The sequence below is a fragment of the Chiloscyllium plagiosum genome, chromosome 12, assembly GCF_004010195.1.
Source record: "Chiloscyllium plagiosum isolate BGI_BamShark_2017 chromosome 12, ASM401019v2, whole genome shotgun sequence".
Lineage (NCBI taxonomy): Eukaryota > Metazoa > Chordata > Chondrichthyes > Orectolobiformes > Hemiscylliidae > Chiloscyllium > Chiloscyllium plagiosum.
The window spans coordinates 35,234,515-35,256,368 of NC_057721.1; the positions used below are offsets into that span (position 1 = coordinate 35,234,515).

Genomic DNA, 21,854 nt, shown 5'->3' on the forward strand with positions numbered 1-21,854 from the left:
AAAGGAAAGCATACCAAATGCCGCCTTCACTATCCTATCAACCTGCGACTCCACTTTCAAGGAGCTATGAACCTGCACTCCAAGGTCTCTTTGTTCAGCAACACTCCCTCGGACCTTACCATTAAGTGTATAAGACCTACTAAGATTTGCTTTCCCAAAATGCAGCACCTCTCATCTATCTGAATTAAACTCCATCTTCCACCTCTCAGCCCATTGGCCCATCTGGTCCAGATCCTGTTGTAATTTGAGGTAACCCTCTTCGCTGTCCACTACACCACCAATTTTGGTGTCATCTGCAAACTTACTAACTGTACCTCTTATGCTCGTATCCAAATCATTTATGTAAATGACAAAAAGTAGAAGACCCAGCACCAATCCTTGTGGCACTCCACTGATCACAGGCCTCCAGTCTGAAAAACAACCCTCCACCACCACCCTCTGTCTTCTACCGTTGAGCCAGTTCTGTATCCAAATGGCTAGTTCTCCCTGTATTCTATGAGAAGGATTTTCATAAGGATTGTCACTATTCTGACAGGAACAGCTGATTGTTTCCAACCAGTTTCGTTTTGTTTTGCTGGGTTTTTGAGGCGTATATCTTGAAAATAGGCTGTAATGGCTTCTTTTCATATCAGCATTCACGCAATGAAAATACAAGAAAAAAAATGTTGCAATATTACAATTTTACAAAGTCTTTCCTTGCAAATTTGCATCTGAGGTTCTACATAAGAGCTAACCAGCAGGTAATGGTGGTGTATAAATTTTGAATCAGTATAATCAATAGTATAATAATTAAACCTATAACATTTAAAATATCATAATTAGGAACAATATTATAAATTGCCAAATGAAGTAACTGTGACTTTAAGATGACTCTGCAACAGAAAAGTTTTAATAAAACAGATGCTTATTTACATGAACATGAATGGGCCTCAGTGAGAAATATAGCTAGCTATTAACTTTATCCATCTCTCAACTGCTTTTCCACAGGATTATTGATGCTATATCCAAATAAATTACATATGAATTGTTATGAAGGTGTAAGTTTGTACTGCACCTTTTGAGAGAGAAAGCTGGCCAGGACTGACTGAAAGCACAGAGTGTGCTGAACAATTTAAAAATGTAACATTTGGTTGAAAAATAGCTGCTGCTGTGTTGCCGTGGTACAAAGATAAATTCAAATTTGGCCAATCAGTTTAAATTATGCCCCAGAGACCAAAATCCAATCGAATTTGAATTTTACTGTTTGGGATGTCATCAAACCAATGAAATGATTTGATGTTTTAGAGTATAAAACCAGACATTTTGAACAGTTAGTGGGAGAACAGCAAAGAGCACCAACAAGTACAGACTGCTAGCTGAATAGCTCTCTGAAAGGTACCTGTCCATAATAAAGGTTGTGCAGCAGAAGACTGAAGAAAAGACGACCCAGGAAAATACACAGCAAAATCTACAGAAAATTCTCCAAAGAAGAATCAACAAAGCTGGCTGGTTTTGAAATGTGATTATTTTATAAATCTTAATCAGGGTTTTTTTTATCGGACCAGTATTGTGGAGTGGGAGGTAAAAGATGATAGGTTTAAGAGAAATGAGTTGTAAACAGTTGTTGTTTTAATGTTCTCTTTTGGACTTAAAGAATAAAATTGTTACTTTTTACTTTAAATAGTGAGATCGGGGATAGTTCTTTGCCTCTTGAAATTTAATAGATTACGTTGCAAGGTGAGCTTCTCTGTGTTGGGTTTAAATTAGCAGAGGGGTTTAACCATACCATAGATCGTCTTGAGATCTGAACCCGGGACCGCTTGCAATTTTAAGAGCCATTTCACTCACTTTTAATTTAATAACCACAAGTAACCGAAATTAGATAAGTTGTCTCACCTATGTTTTATTTAAAGATCTAGGACGTTAATCGGCAAGTGTTTAAATCTACTGGGCTATTTTCGGACCCGAAATCTATTCAAATCTGTCCAAATCTCAGACTGGATCTGCCTAAATCTGTTCAAATCATGGACAAAAGCCCCCAAACTGTTCACTCCTGGCGATGACTGCCAAACTGTTATTGAACAAGTTGTTGTAATGGAAAAGTGTTGTCAAATAAAAATGTCATACAACTAAAGTTTAGGTCTTTATAGATGTAAGTTTTCTAGTAAGTTCATTGACTTGGGTATTGTAATTGCAACAAACAAATGTATGTTGGATGTCTGATGCAGGGTATTTAGGAGCTACACAACAGGGCAAGCAACAGCAGGTCTCTTAGATTAATCAGATCAAGGAATTCTTAGTTAGGTGTCCAAGATCGAAACCAGGAAATGTCAGTTAGAATATGCAAAATTGTGTGCATGAAGCAAAAATAGGAGAGCAAATATTTGATTAAAAAGTGAAGGAAGAAAATGGGTTTTGTTTTTTCTTTTTTTTTAAACCTTCCAACATTATTCAAATTCTGATGGAATAAGGTAAATTGTAAATTTTCAGTGGCAGAGAGGTTTTTTTCAACAATTAAGTCATTGTAAGCTTTCAAAAATTCACTTGCATTTGAATAGATAAACTCACATTTTTCTGGCACATTGAATGCATTCTCAATTAGTAAGAACAGAAACTTCACCCCTTCTGAGTGAGTGAATGCCTAGTATTTTGTTAAGACACCAGTTGGCAAAGGTTCAAGAGAAGCTGAGCAACATGAATAGTAACTTCCTGATTTCCCTTTTACACATGCATTAGAGAGGAATACCTCTGATTTCCTCAGGGCTCTGATAACTTGTTCACTATTCTTGCAGCAAAAGATGAGTCATTATGTTTAAATATAAATGGCTGCTTAATTGCAGAATTAATTGCTTAGATTCCCTTTCGAAATAGAATCTACACAATTCTGTTATTTCTTTTCTAAAAATACAACAAATTTTGGAAAAGAAATTAGGACCAATGTAATCTGTAAACTGAAAAGTATCACATACACTCTGTTCTGTTACAAATAATTAACGTGTGTGGTCACTCAAAAATTCTGAAGGGACTTCACACTGAGAATGAGTGGTGCACAACGATGCAATTTTAAAGGGAATACTGATTATGACTTAGATGAGGAAAAGTTTTAATGCATGTAAATACAATATAGCGATACATAAAAATGCCCAGATATGTCAGTACACAAAAAGCAGGACAAATCCAACCTGACCAATTACCATCCCATCAGTCTACTCTCAATCATCAGTAAAGTGATGATTGACGCTCAGTTTGGGTTCTGCCAGGATCACTCAGCCCTTCACTGCATTTCAGACTGGTTTCAAACATGGACAAAAGAGTTGAATTCCAGAGGTGAAAAGACAATGACAGCCCTTGACATTAAGGCCACATTTGACCAACTGTGGCATCAAGGAGCTTGAGTGAAACTATAATCATTGGGTATCAGTGGGCAAACTCTTTGCTGGTTGGAGTCGTAACTAGCACATAGGAAGATGGTTGTGGTTGTTGGAGGTCAGTCATCTCAGCTCCAGGACATCTCTACAGGAGTTCCTCAGGGTGGTGTCCTTGGCCCAGCCATCTTCAGCTGGTTCATCAATGACCTTCCCTCCATCATAAGGTCAGAAGTGGGGATGTTCACCAATGTTCAGCACCATTTGTGAGTCCTCAGATACTGAAGCAGTCCATGTTCCAATGCAACAATATCTGGACAATATTCAGACTCAGACTGACAAGTGGAAAGTAGCGTTCACATCACAAATATTCGAGGTAATGACCTTCTCCAAGAAGAGCCAATGTAACCACCACCCCTTGACATTCAGTGATGTTGTCATCACTGAATCCCCACTACCAACATTCTGGGAGTTACCATTGATCAGAAACTCAACAGGAATTGCTACCCAAATGCAGTAGCTACAAGAGCAAGTCAGATATTCTGAATACTATAGTGAGTAACTCAATTCCTGACTCCCCAAAACTTGTCCATTATCTACAGAGCACATATTAGGAATGTGATGGAACATTCTGCACTTGCCTGGATGGGTGCAACTCTCAAGCTTTACGCCATCCAGGACAAAGCAGCTCACTGACTGACTGATATCATGACGACAAGCATCCACTGTCTCTACCACCAGTGCTCAGTAGCAGCAGTGTATACATTTACACAATGCACTGCAGAAATTTACCAGAAGATCAGTGGGCGGCACGGTGGCACAGTGGTTAGCACTGCTGCCTCACAGCGCCAGAGACCCGTGAATTGGCCATGCTAAATTGCCCGTAGTGTTAGGTAAGGGGTAAATGTAGGGGTATGGGTGGGTTACGCTTCGGCGGGTCGGTGTGGACTTGTTGGGCCGAAGGGCCTGTTTCCACACTGTAAGTAATCTAATCTAATCTAATCCTTAGACAGTACCTTCCAAACCAATAATCACTTCCATCCAGAAGAATATTTATGTGGATTACATGGGAATGACACCATCTGCAAGTTTCCCTCCAAGCCACTCACCATCCTGATTTGGAAATATATCACTGTTCCTGGGCCAAAATCCTGGAATTTCCTCCTGAAGGATATTGTGGTCAGCCTACAGCACATGGACTGCAGCAGTTCAAGAAGGCAGCTCCTCATGGGCAACTAGGGATGAACAATGAATGCTGACGCGAATGAATAAAAAGAAGACTGCGACATATAGAACACTTTTCACAACCACCTGACATCTCAATATTTTAAAGCCAGAGGAGTACATTTTGGTTTGTAGTTGTTGTTATTAAATTAGGATCTGTGGTAGCTCGTGTGCACAAGATTCTTACCCTAACAGGAATGTGGTGTTGACTGCCTAATGGATTTTTTTGATGATTTTAAGAATAAATATTAGGTAGAACATGGGGGAATAACTGACCTGTTGTTCTTTGATATAGTGCCATGGGATATTTTATGTTCACTCTGGGCTGAAGGGACCTTGGTTTAACATCTTGACTGAAAGACAGCACCTGTGACAATGCAGTGCTCCCTCGGTATATACTTGATTGTCAACCTTGATTATTGTGTTCAAGTCTTGGAGTGAGCATTGAATCTGGGACCTTGGGACTCAGAGGCAAGAGTGTGATCAACTGAGTAATGGCTGACAATTTGCAGAATTAAGTGATTGGATGATATAATAGAACCTTGCTACACTTGCCTGTGGCATCTAGGTTCAATGCCAGCTGAAACTGTCTTGATGAATGTAGTTCTACATCAAACAAAATGTACATAATTTTTTTTTAGATCCTAAGATGGTGGCAGAGTAGCAGTGCAGCATGAGGGCTCCTGCCCAGCTTTCATTTGCTCTGTTTGCTTTTACATTTTTTTCTTCTTCTTTCACTGTTTTCTTACCTTAATCTACTTCTGTGGAGAGCGAGTTTGTGCAGCACTGAGGAAAGTGAACCCATAGCATGGGAGATCAAGCCATCGCAGGGAGAGTGAGCCCATTGTGGTGGTGAGAGGGATCTGTGGCAGCGAGTGCGGGGGAGATCGAATTTACCTTTTGGAGAGAGCTTGATCGTAGCTTTGTCTGGCCGAAGTGTGGCAGCGTCTGGGGGTCTGGATTGGGATTTGATGGTCAGAGATCAAGCAGATAGCAGGAAGAGCAAGCCCAACAAGGCAGTGAGGGAGGTCTCTGGTATCTGCAGTGGTGGTGAGAGCAGGCAGCCTGAGGTCTCCTGGAGAGCAGGCCCGTGTAGGGAGTGAGAGCTCAGCATGGCTAAACACTTAAGGAAGACTGTGTTGAACTTTTAACTATTTCTTTATTTTAAACTTAACACTAAGAAGGACTGTGATGTTTAACTTTTAACTTTTGTTTCTTTATTTTTCTACTTTGTACCTAAGATTTTGTTGCTAAAATGGCCGCGGGAATGGAAAATAATGCACTTTTCATTGTATTCATACTTCTGTACTTGAGTACAAGTGATATAAAAGTCTACTTCTAACACATTAGAAAATTTATCTGAATGAAGAGGATGGTTGGTGTGGAAAGTAGACTATGTCACTTCCATATAGTTATGATTCGGAGATGCCGGTGTTGGTCTGGGGTGTACAAAGTTAAAAATCACACAACACCAGGTTATAGTCCAACAGGTTTAATTGGAAGCACACTAGCTTTCGGAGCGACACTCCTATCACCTGATGAAGGAGCGTCGCTCCGAAAGCTAGTGTGCTTCCAATTAAACCTGTTGGACTATAACCTGGTGTTGTGTGATTTTTAACTCCATATAGTTAAGAAGTGAAAATGTGTTTCCTTCCAGCTATGCCAACCCAAGACGGGTAAAGTACATGGCAAGGCAAAAAAAAGGAGGATTGACGTAAATGATAACTTTAATAAAAATGTATATGACAATCTAACTATCTATGATAAACTCAGTGTACAACTCAGTTTCATTTAACCGGTACATTTAGCTGTTTCCTACAAATATTTCTAGAGCTATAGTGTACAATAGTTTAGTGCCCTTTAACATAATAAATAATGTTTTGTAGCGTTTAGCTGTTAATCATAGGTTAGCTTTATGGGCATTATGTTGGTGTAGCATGCTAAAACAATTTTCATAGTAGTGCAATTGAATCAATATTGCTTTGATTGCCATCCTATCTTATCTTATTATTTTACTGTATTTTTGATTGTGGACTAAAATTGGAAAAGGACTTTACAAAAAAAAAGTCAAGGACTGTGAAAGGGATTATCACACTTGTTAAAAGGTAACCTACCAATGTTTGTAACCCTTTAAACCGTTATTTGTTCAACCAGTGAGGGATGTTTAGTTGTAGATGAACTCGCATCAAGGAGTCTGTACAAAAAGCTCTGGAATGATGACCAGTTGTCAATGGCAAAGGTCTTCTGCCTGTCAGTAGCTATGTAATTCACTTCCAGGAAGTGGACCATCTTGTCGCTGTGACTGAGATGGTCAGAACCTTTCGGAATTTCAGAACGGAAAGTGCTGTCTTTGTAGTAAAAAAAAAATGTTGAAAGCCAGTTTATATTCCCTCACTAGTTCCTGAAAGCTGTTAACTTTAACTAGTAAATCGGAGAGGCCTGGAGGAGGATAGTTGCCGAATAGCTTGTCCTTCCATGGCAAAAAGATTAAGTCAGCGAACACTGGACAGGGGCCATTGAACTGCCTTCACAGACTTCTGTCTATAATACCCTTTTGTCTGTGTGTGTAGGGGGTGTTTCTTAAGAGATTGGAGTTTTAACGTAGTGACGGTTTTAACTATGTTGGCAGTTCATAATGATTAACCTTTAGCTAACATCTATTTATTTGTAATAAATGACAATATTTGTTAAGTTCAGAAACCTGCTCCTTGCTTTCTCTAAACATGGGTCTAAAAAAACAAGTGAATTAAGAAATTTTATGTGCTTTTATAAAATCTTTAACTTTTTGACACCTCCAGGACTAATGGGGCTTGATTTCCAGTGACGGTGAGGTGTAATAAGAATGATAAGGTTCAGTTGAAAATCTATATTTTGATTTTTTTTTTTGGTTTCATCAAGTGTGTGGTATTGGCAGTTTACATATTTTAGGATTAAAATGTATGAATTTAATAAAAGGAGTAACTTGTTTTATAGAACTGTCTTGCAATCAGAGATGGTCTATAGCTGAAGTTAGTGGACAGAATTAGAGCCCATTGAATTGGGTATAGTATCCTGGCATGGATTGAGGTTTTATTAATGGGCAGTAAGCATTGGCAGTCTGTGACTAATAGAGTACTGCAAGGGTAAGTGCTTGAGTCCCTGATATTCCCAATCTTCACCAATGATTTGATTGTGGGGACCAAATATGATATTTCAAAGTCTGCTGATGATGCAAAACCAGGTGGGAGTAGGAATTATGAGGAGGATATAAAGAGACATCTAGGGGATTTAAAGCAAACAGAAAATGCTGAAGAAACTCAACAGGTAACGTATGTAGGAAGAGCAATAGGATTAATGTTTCAAATCCAATATAACTCTGCAAAATGTATTCCACCTAAGTATTTTATCCCTTTCCCTCTCTTCAAACGTTCCTATTCTGACTGACAGTCCCTGATAATCTGGATGTTTGGTTACCTTGACCTTGACAGTACCTTCCAAACTCATTAAACAGAAAGAAAAGTGTAGAAGAAACATGGGAATGTCACTATGTATAAATGAAGTACCAAGCTACATCAGAACCTGAATTGGAAATATATAATTGTTACTTCATTATTGCTGGATCAAAATTCTGGAACTCCTTCCCTAATAGCATTGTGGTTCATGAAAGTCACTTGCCTTTTTCTCAAGACGAGTCAAAGATGAGCAATAAATGCTCACCTTGTGAGTGACCCTAATATCCTGTGCATGTAAAAAGAAAAATACCTTGCATTTATATAGTACCTTTCATTTCCTAAGGATGGGGAGGTGACGAGTGTCTGCTTCATGGAACTCCACAGAAGTCTCCAGAATCATTTTTGAAGTTTTTTTTTGTTCAACTCTGGGGCATGGGCTTTGTTGGCTGGGCCAAGTAGTGTCACTGCTATACTTATGGAGAAACGCTACAGTTAATTTTCACTTCAGCCCCATGAACTGCACTGCTATCAGTAATTAGGAAGTCCCATTTTCGTGTTGCAAAGTTCTTCCTATAATACTGCAAGATCTTTTATGTCTGCCCGAGATGCAGATGGGCCCAAGATTTAATATTTTTGACAGTGCAGCACTGCAATGTCATGGTTCTGTTCGCCGAGCTGGGAATTTGTCTTGCAAATGTTTCGTCCCCTGTCTAGGTGACCTCCTTAGTGCTTGGGAGCCTCCTGTGAAGCGCTTCTGTGATGTTTCCTCCGGCATTTATAGTGGCCTGTCTCTGCCGCTTCCGGTTGTCAGTTCCAGCTGTCCGCTGTAGTGGCCGGTATATTGGGTCCAGGTGTTTGTTGATAGAGTCTGTGGATGAGTGCCATGCCGGAGGAAACATCACAGAAGCGCTTCATAGGAGGCTCCCAAGCACTGAAGATGTCACCTAGACAGGGGACGAAACGTCTGCAACACAAATTCCCAGCTCGGCGAACAGAACCACAACAACGAGCACCCGAGCTACAAATCTTCTCCCAAACTTTGAACTGCAATGTCAGCCTGAAATTTGCTCTCGTCTGCAGAGTGGTGCTTGTACCCAAGCTAGTTTAATCCAGAGATGCTGGGTCAAAGCAGATATGCAGCTATGTCCTTGAATTTGCATTTTATTTTGATTGCTGAAGCAAGTGTCCTGTATGTTGGAATCTCTTTAACTGTACGATCTTATGTTGTTTATCTTTTTGATTTTTAAACAAAAGGTTTCTTTCTCTGCAATGAATATAACGCTTTGCGACACCAATGGCTAAAGCAAACACTTGGCTCTTTTGTACCTAATGACTTAAGAAGCATGATTTCTGTGACTGACTTGGATGGCAGACAGATCGGTCCACAGTATTCTCAAATGTACAACAAGGTGAGGCTACATTTTGATTATATTTTGCTAGACTGGTGCAGGCAGTAGCTTCAAGACAATTTCTGTGCTGTAGTGACATAGTGTGTGAAAGCTTTGAAGTATACCCATGTACCAGACACTAAATCATAAGTTTAGTCCAATGGACTACTCAGCGTTGAGTTAATAGCTGTTGTGCTAATTTTGAGCAAGGCCTGGTGATAACGTTTTAAAGATTATTCTAGCCTTTAAGACATATAGGTAAAAACAATGAGTGCAGATGCTGGAAACCAGATTTTGGATTAGTGGTGCTGGAAGAGCACAGCAGTTCAGGCAGCATCCGAGGAGCAGCAAAATCGACATTTCGGGCAAAAGCCCTTCATCAGGAATCATCATTCCTGATGAAGGGCTTTTGCCCGAAACGTCGATTTTGCAGCTCCTTGGATGCTGCCTGAACTGCTGTGGTCTTCCAGCACCACTAATCCAATATAAGACATATAGTTTAAGAAAACCTCTGCTACATTCTATTTTCAGAAGCATGTATTTAATTAAAGTTGAAGCCACAAAAAGTCACTACAGAAGATTTCAGAAATATCAGAAGAACCTTGAGGACTGTTTTTATACCAGTCTAGTAAACAGCAATTGTATGGTGTCATAGGGGAAGAAAGGCCTCATTAAGATCCTGGGGTTTTCACTATATTGGAGAAGTCAAAATGCACTGAGAGGGGTTCTAGGTATGTTGTGTGCCTCATCTTTCACAAAAGCATTTGGTAGAGTCACAAAAATTTATCACTCAAAATCAAAGTGGTATGAAGAAACAGGCTGTCTCTCGGGATGGATAACAAATTGATTGATGTTTGGGAAGAAGTGAAAGTTGGTTAAAGCAATTATATTAAGATGCAGTGATGAAGGCTCATTTTTGGGTTGTCATTATTTATGATTTCAATAACTAGATTTCAAGACTCAACACACTTTCCTAGCAGGAATAATATATAGGCCTTTAACTTAAGACTTTAACTTAGTAAAAATGGGTGATAGTTTTGGTAAAAATGATGTAAATCTAAAAATAAAAGAACTGGGAAATGGGAGAAAAGATCAATCTGAAGTAAGAAGCAAGAGGAATCTAAATGGTTCATGAACAAATAAACTTATATAACAGAAGCATGAAAATAGCAAAAGAACTTAAATGAAAAAAACATTACGAAGGTCAAACAGCCTGTGCAACAATGTATACAGTATCTAGAATAAGATGATAGAACTGAAGGCAATACTGAAGGAATCTAATGCATTGGGACTAAAACATGCTACCGAAGGCCCAGGACTGGCATCTAAATATTGCAGCACATGGCATCAGAAAGGGTAGGGAAGGCAGAAATGTGGTGTGAAACTATATTATTTCCGTCCAAGTAGAGATAACTTATTAGTGGTATTAAAAAGGGGCATAATCAACAAAAAATAAACTAGAAACAGAATTGTTCTCCAATCAGACCATGTAGCTTGTCTTCCAATTTCTGAGAAGCTGGCTCAAGATTTTGGGGTATAGGTGAAGAAGGAAATGTAAATTATGAAGTTCAGTTTACAATAAAAGTAACTGTATTTATTGTACTTCCATTACCTTTAATACCTCTGGCTGTTTAGGATAGAGTATTATTGTTTGTGTTTGTGTTCTTTGCATTTAAACATGGAGTCTTGTAGCTTCACTTGATAAATTATTAGCTGGTTTTTCAGAAAGAAAAGCATTACTGGTCTCTACTGCAATCATAGCACTGGATTAAAATAAAAAGTGGAACCAGGTGATTGTGTGGAAGGAAGATTGTACGTGAGAACAGTTTTTTAAAAAATTGGAAAATGTTAAACTACATGGCTAAAACAGTTGAGTGTAAGGAGGATTACAGTGAAGCTGTAAAGTGTTTCAATCATACTGCATTTTAATACTGTGTCCAGTTTGCTTATCAAAAACAAGGAAGATATTTAAATATTGGAGACAGTGTAGATAATATTGTTCTGTTTAAAAGGTTAAAATTGAGCATTTAAATGACTAGGGTAAAGAAACAGTAATGAAAACTAAAATTCACAATGATACCGGGAAAAGCTTTACGCAAGGAGCTACCAGCAAATGGAATGGACTTTCAGGGAGAGTAGTGGAGGCATATCTCTGAAAACATTCAAAGACCAATTGGATGCTGCAACGTATTTCTGGGCGGATGCACTGTCATGTCCTAAATGATCTTCCTCATCTGTGGTTATTTTACAATGTAATCATGTTGTGTGGCAAAGATTCGTAATAGTGCATGTGAACATTTTATTTTCTCTTGCTGTGTACTAGGTGTGCTAATGCCATTTTTAAAGAGAACTGGAAATTGCTTAGTAATTACTTATAAACTCCATATTTCCTCTATATGGCTTTGCAAAGCCATATGATGTTTGGTTATTAAGTATTCAATTTTTCTCTCACTCTGAGAGTAATATTATTCAGGAGTTGTTTTCCTAACAAATTACCTGTGGGATATATTTATGTTTAATGATTAAAATATGGAATAAAATATTTTTATTATTATTCATGTGGTATGCATTAATGTTTAAGGCTTTAGCTTTTTTTATGCTCCTCATGGGATGTGGGTGTGGCTGGCTAGGCCAGCTTTTATAACCTATCCACAGTTGCCCTTGAGAAGGCAATCTGCCTTTTTGAATTGCTGCAGCCTATGTGCAGTAGGAAGACTCACAATGCATTTAGGGAGGGAATTCTCTAAACTGTTCTTAAAGGGCTAATGTAAAAAGATAGATGCAAAAATAAACTCCAGATAATGTTTTGGTTATTTGTTTAGTTACTTTGTGAAGTTTGATTTTAATAATCTCATTTCAAACCACACTCACCTGCTTTTGTGCATGAAGCAACTCTTTCACGTGCGTTGTCTTCGTTGTTAAATACAATAAACTCTACATTAGATTTTTTTAGATTGGATGAACAGTAACAAAGCTGTCAGAATGTTGCAATGTAAATGCAAGTTTTTAAAGGCAAGATTCTGTACAATATCAGGAGATGTATGTGCTTTGAATTCTTTTCCATTCATATGGTCTTATATCTGAATTTCCTCTTCAGATGATTCCTGTCAGGGTGTCAAAAAAATGCCCCTTGTGCCCTCCAAGTAGATCTAATTTTGCACTAAAGTCCATTGTTCTTTAATTAGATGACATTCTACAATCAATTGACATCAGATTACATGTCAGACTTCTGTCTAAATGTAAATGTTGCCATTGATTTTGTGTTGACGTTTTGAATATCCATGTTGCCTTTTTGTTGCCACAAGGGGGTGCTCAGTTGTCAGGTTTTACTCAATGTGTCCGTTTGTGGGAAATGATTCTACATCATTGTCTCTGTGTGTGGACGGTGCTTGACCTCGATGTGTCCAGCACAAAATGATAAATCCAAGCTTGAATTAGATTCAACTGGATTCTACTATTTTGTAGTTTTGTTAGTACAGTTCAATTTATTTGAAAAGCAATATTAATTTTCATTCAAGAATTCTTTTGCATCAGATATCTTAAAGTTATAGACACAAACAGCCAGGAAGCAAGCCCTTTATTTCCTGCTAATCATTATTTATAAATTGCATGAAATTAATTTCTTTAAATTTCACAACATTGTATATTCTTAGTACTGAAGATCCAGTACACCTACGCAGGCCCTTACAGCCTTTTCATAATTGTATTTGTTGTTTGTTAGCATATCATTTTAACAATGTTAAGGTACTCAACCTCAGTGATTAGACTACTCAATTTCATGTCAACGGGTGAATTAAGTCAGACTGCTAGACTTTGTCACCAAATGAGTTGAGTTCAGCATTGTTGTATGTTGAACTTTGTGCAAGTCACAGCAGCATTTGTGCTTTTGGTGAATATGTCATGCGTGTCCCAAGAGGTTTGCTGTTTATTGTCAGGAGAAAAAAGAACCTTGTTGTCCCAATAGAGAACCTATCAGCAACAGATCAGTGGTTCAATTCCCTAAATACCTTAGCTTGCATTCAACTCATATGACATATTTCTGAGTAAATGCTTCACTATCTGAGATGAGGTTTGAAATTGTTCTTCCTTTCTCACATTTTACCCAAGATTATAGAGCCCTCTACAGTTTTTTTTTCGAGTACTTTTTATTTGGTATGTCAGCTCTCTGTCTGATGTAAGTCTTTTATCTAGGTCAGCATATTCACTCTTTGACAAATTATGAGACATGTTGCATCCTGAGACACCTTGAGGTAGTGTTGTTACGGTGAGTATTTAAAAACTTGGTAATTCAGAAAATAATTTTCAGTGATTCTTTACTTAGAAATCATTTTCTTTCTGCTGGATTTCTTTGACTTTTGAAGTGGTGCTGGGGTTATTTAGGTGCAATGAAATAAAAAAAAAGCGTAATCATTTCTTTGGTATGCTGAAAGTGCAGTTGCTGTTATTTAGGTGAACTGTGCAGGCAGTCAGTTCATTGTGAAATCTCACAAACAGTGGATTAATGAAACGGTCAAAGAAGAAAGTTGACTGGGTCAACCAGCTGACTGCCTTCCTGCTCCATATCAAATGGTGCTGTAGATTGATTTGATTCACCCAAACAGGCAGACAGGACATCAGGTAATCATCTCAGTTAAAAACTGAAACCACTGCTGTCCACAATACTGCCAGTTAACAGCATGAATTACATGCTGAAATTTGCCATGATGCTTGAAAACAGTGCATGAGAATTTGGGTTGGGATGCTGATAACTAGGCCAAGTTTATATTCAACTGGAAGTGCAAAGGGATTTTGATAAAAGAATCTCAGTCTGTTTTTTTTTTTACTACTTTGTTTGCTTTCTTAGGTGCTTGTGGATGCGCCATGTTCAAATGATCGAAGTTGGCTTTTCTCCTCTGATGTCCTTCAGGCTTGCATGAGGATTACAGAGAGGCCTAATCTACCAGTTTTGCAAGGGCAGTTACTCAGGTATGGGACGATAACCTTAAAGCCCATCTGTTTATGTTTTACATTTAATTTAAATAGATTTCCATGAGCAAGTAGTCAATCTATTGAAACAGACTCTCGAGAGAGAGAGATATTGGAAGCAGTTAGTATTGATTAATTCAAAAATAAATTGGATTTATTTGAAAATGATATGTTGGGATACGATATGAGTTATTCGAGACATGATGTGTGGTAGGTGTAGCATGCTTGCAGAGCAGAAAAGTTGACTTTGGACCTATGGTTCCCAAAACTACTCCACCACAGGGCTTTTGCTTTTGTTGCATCACTTTCTGTTGTAGACTAATCAATGACTATAAGTAGTGAACATCTCCTTTGTCATTACTGGGAGAAGAAGGCAATCTAGATGGACTCTGGCTTTTTTTTATCATCAAGCAACTCCTGTGTTCCTTTGGTAAACCAGTAGCCAATCTTGACCTTACCTAAGCTTTCACTACGAGAGACAATGGTATGCCCTGTTTGTTCTCTTTTGTTTTCAGGATACGATGCACTGTAGGTTCACACTGTAGGTAGCTTATTATTTTACCATATAATATTTGTCTTAATTTAGAATGTAGGAACATTATTTAATACTGGTGAATAATGTGGCCAGTTACTCAAATTGTGCATGCCTTTTTTTTAAACTCTAGAGCTTCATTTAATTTCACAAATGTGCAGAGTTCAGATTAAAAATTTCTGCCAAAATGAATGATGATTATAACACTTTAGATTCTTATATAAACTCATAATTATACTGCTATTTTAATTCTGGTGATGGGAAGAAGGTAATTTTGTTCCAGAAATACCTCTAATAGCCATAGGATGATTTTATTCCTTTTCTTGGCACTTCGTTCTTTTTACATTTTCAGTAGTGTGTGAATATACAAATGAGGGAGAAAAGATCAAATGGTCCATGAAGCCAATCCCACGTAGTTGTGGTGCCTTAGTCATCGTGATATCGCCATGTTACACTCACCAAAGTGAGAGGCAGATTTTGTTTATTGTTTCTTGTTGATTTGTTCTAATTCAGTTACTCACAATGGGATACTTGCAGTATGTCATTTACACAGTGTAACTAGAATAAGGCGAAATAAGTAGAGATATTTTGTAAAGTGATCTTTTTCAAGATGTTTAACTAACAATAGCACTAAGTCTAGATTTTGCAAATTAAATAGGGAAAGCTAGCACTGTTACATGCAAATTGCAAAGCATCGATCACTGACTACATATGTAGTTAAAGGTGGAAGGCAGAAAGTTGCTGTCTCGGGTAACCTTCGAAAGCTCCATGATAATTATACAACCAGAAAATTGACGCACATTGAATGGAGTGACGTTCCTGTGCATGTCTCACAGAAATTAATTGAATTTACCAAAATATTAGACTATCTATTCCAGAGGAACTACTCTCTCAGCTGCCTGATAATTGTTAATTGCTAACAAATGACTTATCTGACTCTGAAAATAAACTTTTCAAAAATTCAGCTAATGATTGGATAATAAACAAAACAATATTTTTACTTTATCTATGTCTGTTTTTCTCATTCATTCTAGTTACTTTTCCCTCTTTGTTTTTACATGTTTTACATGATTTGAAAATGTAATTGTGTTTTCACATTTGTTAAATCAGACTCTGCAGTACCCTTTGATGATTATCTCAACTCTGTGTCCCAGTCTCCCTCCAGCAAGAAATTGCGCCACTCTGTCATTTCAAAGCTCCAGTCATTTCAGTAATTAGTTCAGGACTTTTTAGCCTTGGTTTTAGATTGTGTATTCTCCCTGACCGATCTTATACAGTGGTTTTAATTAACCTGTTCAGATGTGTTAGGGGTCACCTTTGGATCAGCTTGGAATTGAACTCTGGCTCAAAGACAGGGACGCTACTACTCTGCCACCAGAGCCACTTGCATACTCGACTCCTCTGGTTCCAAATTAATTTGTTGTTATATGTTTATATTCAGCTGCAGATTTAAGATCTGATACTCAGTCAGAATATAAATGGTCTTCCAAAACCCTTCTCTAAAGTCACATCACTTGTTCCCTCCATTCATCTTCAAAAGTCTCTAGAAAACCAAATCTTGCCTTCAGTTCTCCCCCATCTGTAATTGGTGATTGGTTTACTTTGTGTGAGGCATGCTATGTAAATGCAGTTTGTTGTCATTTTTTTGTTCCAAGGGGTAAGTGACTTACACTTCCTTTGGACTGTCGTTATAGAAGTAATCAAACAAAATGTGATTAAAGACTTTGCTGTGATTTTCAAATTGGCTTAATTGTCCCATCCCTAATTTGCCTCCTAAAATAAATTGTCTTTTTTTTAAACTTGAAATTAACATTATAAAGGCTAAATGAAGAGCACCTGAGTACATAAATCCATTATTAAATATGGCTTAGGAAGACATTATATTAGGTGTGACGTTTGCCAGTTTTCAGGTGCCAGATTTAAGAAAAAACTGGCTATTGTACATTTTTCTTTGCTTGACCAATCTCTTTCCTGTAATGCCCACATGATTTACCAAATAGACCTAATGTATCATGACTTTTCAAATGGCTTTATAGTTACCCGTCTTTAGAAAGAAAATGGAACAAACTGACTTTGTTTTGTAAATCAATTTGTCATTAGCAGAATTGAGTTAACGTGTTCATACTTTACACGTAAAATTGCCTGCAGAAATTATTGATAGAAATGTACAACTAGTTAATTGATAACAGTCTTGGAGCTGCAATCCTCAGCTAATATCAATTAACTAATTGTACAATCTATCAGTAGGATCTGCCTATTTCAGCATTACCTACTACTTGGTTTCTCTAGCACAAGCCACAAATTTAAATCAATAAATTATGGAATCAGTGCATAGTCTGTTGACCCTAGACGACTCTTCCAAAGAGTAATGCAGTTTGTCCTACTCTCTGAATTCTTGGAAGATAGTATTGTATAGCACAAAAGGAAACTGATTGGCACATTGTCTATGTGAATACATTAAACTAAGCAGAAGTGCAGGTTTGATCAGAGACTGCAGTAGGTTTGCCACGAAGCCAAATTCAACTCTATTTTATATATTCTGACTCAGTGAGGACAACTCTGTGATGCCAAGCTTTGAAAAACAATGAGGAGGAAATAATTCCGACAAGCCTTTGATTTTACTTTTGGATAGTATCATTGTCAGCCAGCACAGAAAATGCCCTTGGGCCTGTCGAGTTTGTGCTGACCTATCTGCTCTACACAAATGTTTGGCATTGTGTTATTTAGTGGTTAAAATGTGTAGTAGCTTGTAATATTTAACCAAGGTGGTGGTCATGGCTTTTGTTATTATATACTTTATATATATGCTCTATTATATGATAAGATGCTTAGGGGCCCTTGAAAGGTAGTATGAAAAAGTTCAGCGAGGTTTAATAAGAAAGTTTATGACATGAAGCAATAATCAATAAAATATGACAATCGTACAGTGTGCTACTCCAGGCAATGTTTTAATGATCAATCATGTTACTAGTAGGAAATGTAAAGCTTTTGGAATGATCTCACTAGAACTGACAATGTAATTTTCAGTCTCCAGACACCATGTTGACTGATTTGACTCCTAATTGCACAACGAGATGGCTGTTAAGATGAGTAAAATATTTAAGCAACTGATGATACTGCTTTGAACTAGGAGTATCGTTTTGTTTTTCACATGGCAAGCTATATCAAACTCATCTGGTCTGTATTCAGTTAAGTTCAAAGAAGAAAATCAGATAGATTCTATAAATCTTGGTGGTGGTTGGGGGAAAAGAGAGACAATCCATCCTGTCTTTCTGCAGCCCAGTGAGCAATGCAAACAAAGTTTTGAAAGGATCCTAAGTTTGAAACTCGTCACTGATTGATAGTTGAACTCACTTATTCTCTGCAAGCAAGCTAAGCCGCTTTGCAACAATGCTTTGCGAGCACTTAATGTGCAATCTTTGAGAATTGTTTTTATCTTTGAGAATCTGTTATCTACATGTGTGTACTGTGGATATTTCTGTCATTTGTAGAATGAGATGAATGTTTATGTAGTTTTTATTGGAAACCTTTACAAATCAAAATGACTGTGTATAAAAGCAATACCCCTGATCATGCAATGATCCAAGATGAAATGTTTCCTCCTTTATGAGAGTTTGGGTTAATGCTCCTTAATTGTCAGCTTGTCCGATAATAGGATGATGTGGTGTTCTTAAATATTGCATCTCAATATTTCTGGAGCAGCAACTAAACACGTGTGTTTGGCCTCCAGCTCACCATTTTGATGAGAAAATGGAGCAAAGTATATCACTAAATAAAATGCAACATTTTGAGTATGTAAAGGAATTTGACATTAATTTCTATTTTGATATGAACACAAGCTTATTATTGCATCTCATGTGCTGTTCATGTGTGCATTCTTCTCTTTCTGTAGATCAGCTGTTGATCACCAACAAAGCAGTTGGTTTAAACATATGATTTAACAAAACAATATTTCGCAGTTCATTCCAACTAATTATACATTGCTGCTTTATCAGTAAAATAAATTTAGCTAACTTTTCCAGATACAAGTAAACATTGCTGAACTTTTTTTTTGTCTATTGTTGATTACTCCACCCGTTGAATATTTTCTGACTTCTAAGCCTCGACGCCTTCTCAATTCTGTGTCAAACATTGGCCAACTGCTAATTAAAAGTGTCACTTTGAATAGAGAATCTGAACTCTTACCTGATGTCCAGAAATCCTCCCCCCATCTCCCCCAAAGCCAGCCTGTCCATAGGAACCATATCATGACACTGCCTGTTGGTCTTTCTAGACTGTGCTAATGGATCCATCCATCCACATAGTTGCAAAACAATATGGTAGCAAGAATAATTGCAATTTTTAAGTACTTCACCTCAAATCTCAGTGAATAAACTTAGTGCCCCAGTTTACTTTTTTTTAGAAAATAATTCATTCTTTTGTACTAAACTTGTGTTCTTATCAAAATAGAAATTAATGTCAAATTCCTTTCCATACTCAAAATGTTGAATTTTATTTAGTGATATACTTTGCTCCATTTTCTCGTCAAAATGGTGAGCTGGAGGCCAAACACATGTGTTTAGTTGCTGCTCCAGAAACAGGATGATTGATTAGTTTTCATGGTACTCTATTATATGATAAGATGCTTATGGGTCCTCAAAAGGTAGTATGAAAAAGTTCAGGGAGGTTTAGTAAGAAGGATTATGGCATGAAACAATAACCAATAATCTGCAAACTAATTGAAATTACGTAGGCCTGGAAATTTGGTACTCTGTTTCTGAACATCTCACCTGTTAAGGGCTTCTAGCCCACAGACTAGTAGGGAGAAGAACGCAGCAGTGGATTTTTTTTTTGTCTGTGATCTCCTGACCATGTAGAAGACGTAATGGTATGAGCCTGATAGCTCCATGTGCCAATGTTTAGGTAAGAAATTGTATGAGATTTGGCAGAGAGATGATGAGACTCTACATTACAGTTATCAGAATGTGTTTGAGGTCAGTTAAGAGTATTTCCAGGATCTATGTTATTGTTGGGAGAATCTGGGATTGTGATTTTGATTTGTGAAGGGGATTTAGGAGACAATACCAGGAGAAGATCAATAGTCGACCCTGGAGTTTGACATTGGGAGTGACTTTGAAAATGATGATCTAGGAGCAAGGATTAAGATGACCACCCTTTCTTTCATGCAATGCATTGGTTTTCCCAGAAGTGATTGGCACTGGTTCAAGCTGCTTCTGGCATAAGCTAGAGTTCTACAAGCAAGTAGGTGCAGATGGTAGGCCACAAACATATGCAGACAAGCTGCTTTGTACTTCTGACCAGGCTAAAGGACATCTCTTGTTTAGTTGTGATCAAAATGGCAGCTGGCATGGTTCACACTAGAATTGTGTGCATGTGGTATGGATGCTATTTTGGATGCACAGTGGCATTTGTAAAACTAAAAACAAGGGTGAATTTCAAACTCATTTTCCAGACTTTTTTGCTGCTTTAATTCATTAAAGCTGGTATATGGTAGAATCATTGGTAGTAGTTTACAGTCAATAGTCTACATCTGTGCATTACTTTCTAGATTTATCAAACTGTATTAATATATACCTTTGTTTATTGAATAAGAATGACTAAATGTTGTACTTCATTTTATACACATCAGAATTTCTTTGCTGCTGTAGTGAATAAATTGGCAGTTTGCATTTTAAATAATTTGCACATTTACTGAACTTCAGTGAGATCACAGGAAGCATGCCGAAAATAGATTGATAAAAATTATTTAAATGGAGGTGCTAATGCAGAAGTGGTGAGAATTCTATCATTTCATGTTGTCTCAAGTGAATTCAGATGCACAGTCCATATTCTGTAAGAAGGAAATTGATTGGGTTAAATGGCAATTTTAACAATACGATTGTGCTTTCGGCACTTCTGAGTAATATGGTCTTTATTAGAGTAAGTGATAAATATTGTGCAGTTGAATTTTGTGCTCAGATCAGATAATTTTAAATGCTCTCTTGCATATTTGCCCTTTGCCATCAGGTGGCGCTGCTGATGTAGTTTACAGATATTTTGTTCCTAAATAATTAGGAAGATAAAAACCGAGCTGAAAATGTGTTGCTGAAAAAGCGCAGCAGGTCAGGCAGCATCCAAGGAACAGGAGAATCGACGTTTCGGGCATAAGCCCTTCTTCAGGAATGAGGGGCTTATGCCCGAAATGTCGATTCTCCTGTTCCTTGGATGCTCCCTGACCTGCTGCGCTTTTCCAGCAACATATTTTCAGCTCTGATCTCCAGCATCTGCAGTCCTCACTTTCTCCTCGAAGATAAAAACCGATCAAACCAACATATTGTGGTAGTTTGAATTTTGTATAACTAAACCCGTAGCATTTTGTAACAATGACAGAAATTAAAAAGATATAAAAATTATTGAGAATAAATGCCAATTTTCTATTGGTTTGGACATCCTTTTTTATTTTTTTGGGCAAATTGGATATCATAACACTGCTGCCTTACGGTGCCAGGGACCCAGGTTCAATTCTCGCCTCAGGCAACTGTCTGCGTAGAGTTTGCACATTCTCCCTGTGTCTGTGTGAGTTTCCTCCCATTGTCCAAAGATGTGCAGGTTAGGTAAATTGGCCATGCTAAATTGTCCCTACTGTTAGGTGCATTAGTCAGGGGTAAATGTAGGGGAATGGGTCTGGGTGGGTTGCTCTTCAGAGAGTCTGTGTGGACTTGTTGGGCTGAAGGGCCTGTTTCCACACTGTAGGGAATCTAATCTAATCTACTGACATTTTCAGTTATATTCTTACCAGATTTTGGAAGGTAAACTCAGCAGTCAGGGTGACTATTGATAAGTTCATCGAAAGATGGAAACTTTGTATCAGCTTATGTGTCCACTTCTCATTCCTTTTCTTATGAATAGAATAATTGATCATTTAACCAATCGTAGTTCAGTTACTTAACTCCATTGAAATAGTACTGCTGTGATTGAGTACTGATGAATA

At 37.7% G+C, this 21,854-nt stretch overlaps 1 protein-coding gene across 1 annotated transcript in view; it reads left to right on the forward strand.

The window, feature by feature from the left end:
- Window positions 1–21,854, forward strand: part of nsun3 (NOP2/Sun RNA methyltransferase 3) — a 35,301-nt gene that overhangs the window by 5,428 nt on the left and 8,019 nt on the right. The window contains exons 4-5 of the mRNA XM_043700792.1: window positions 9,254–9,408; window positions 14,231–14,352. Of these exons, the coding sequence (XP_043556727.1) occupies window positions 9,254–9,408; window positions 14,231–14,352 (277 nt within the window). The remainder of the gene's footprint in view (window positions 1–9,253; window positions 9,409–14,230; window positions 14,353–21,854) is intronic.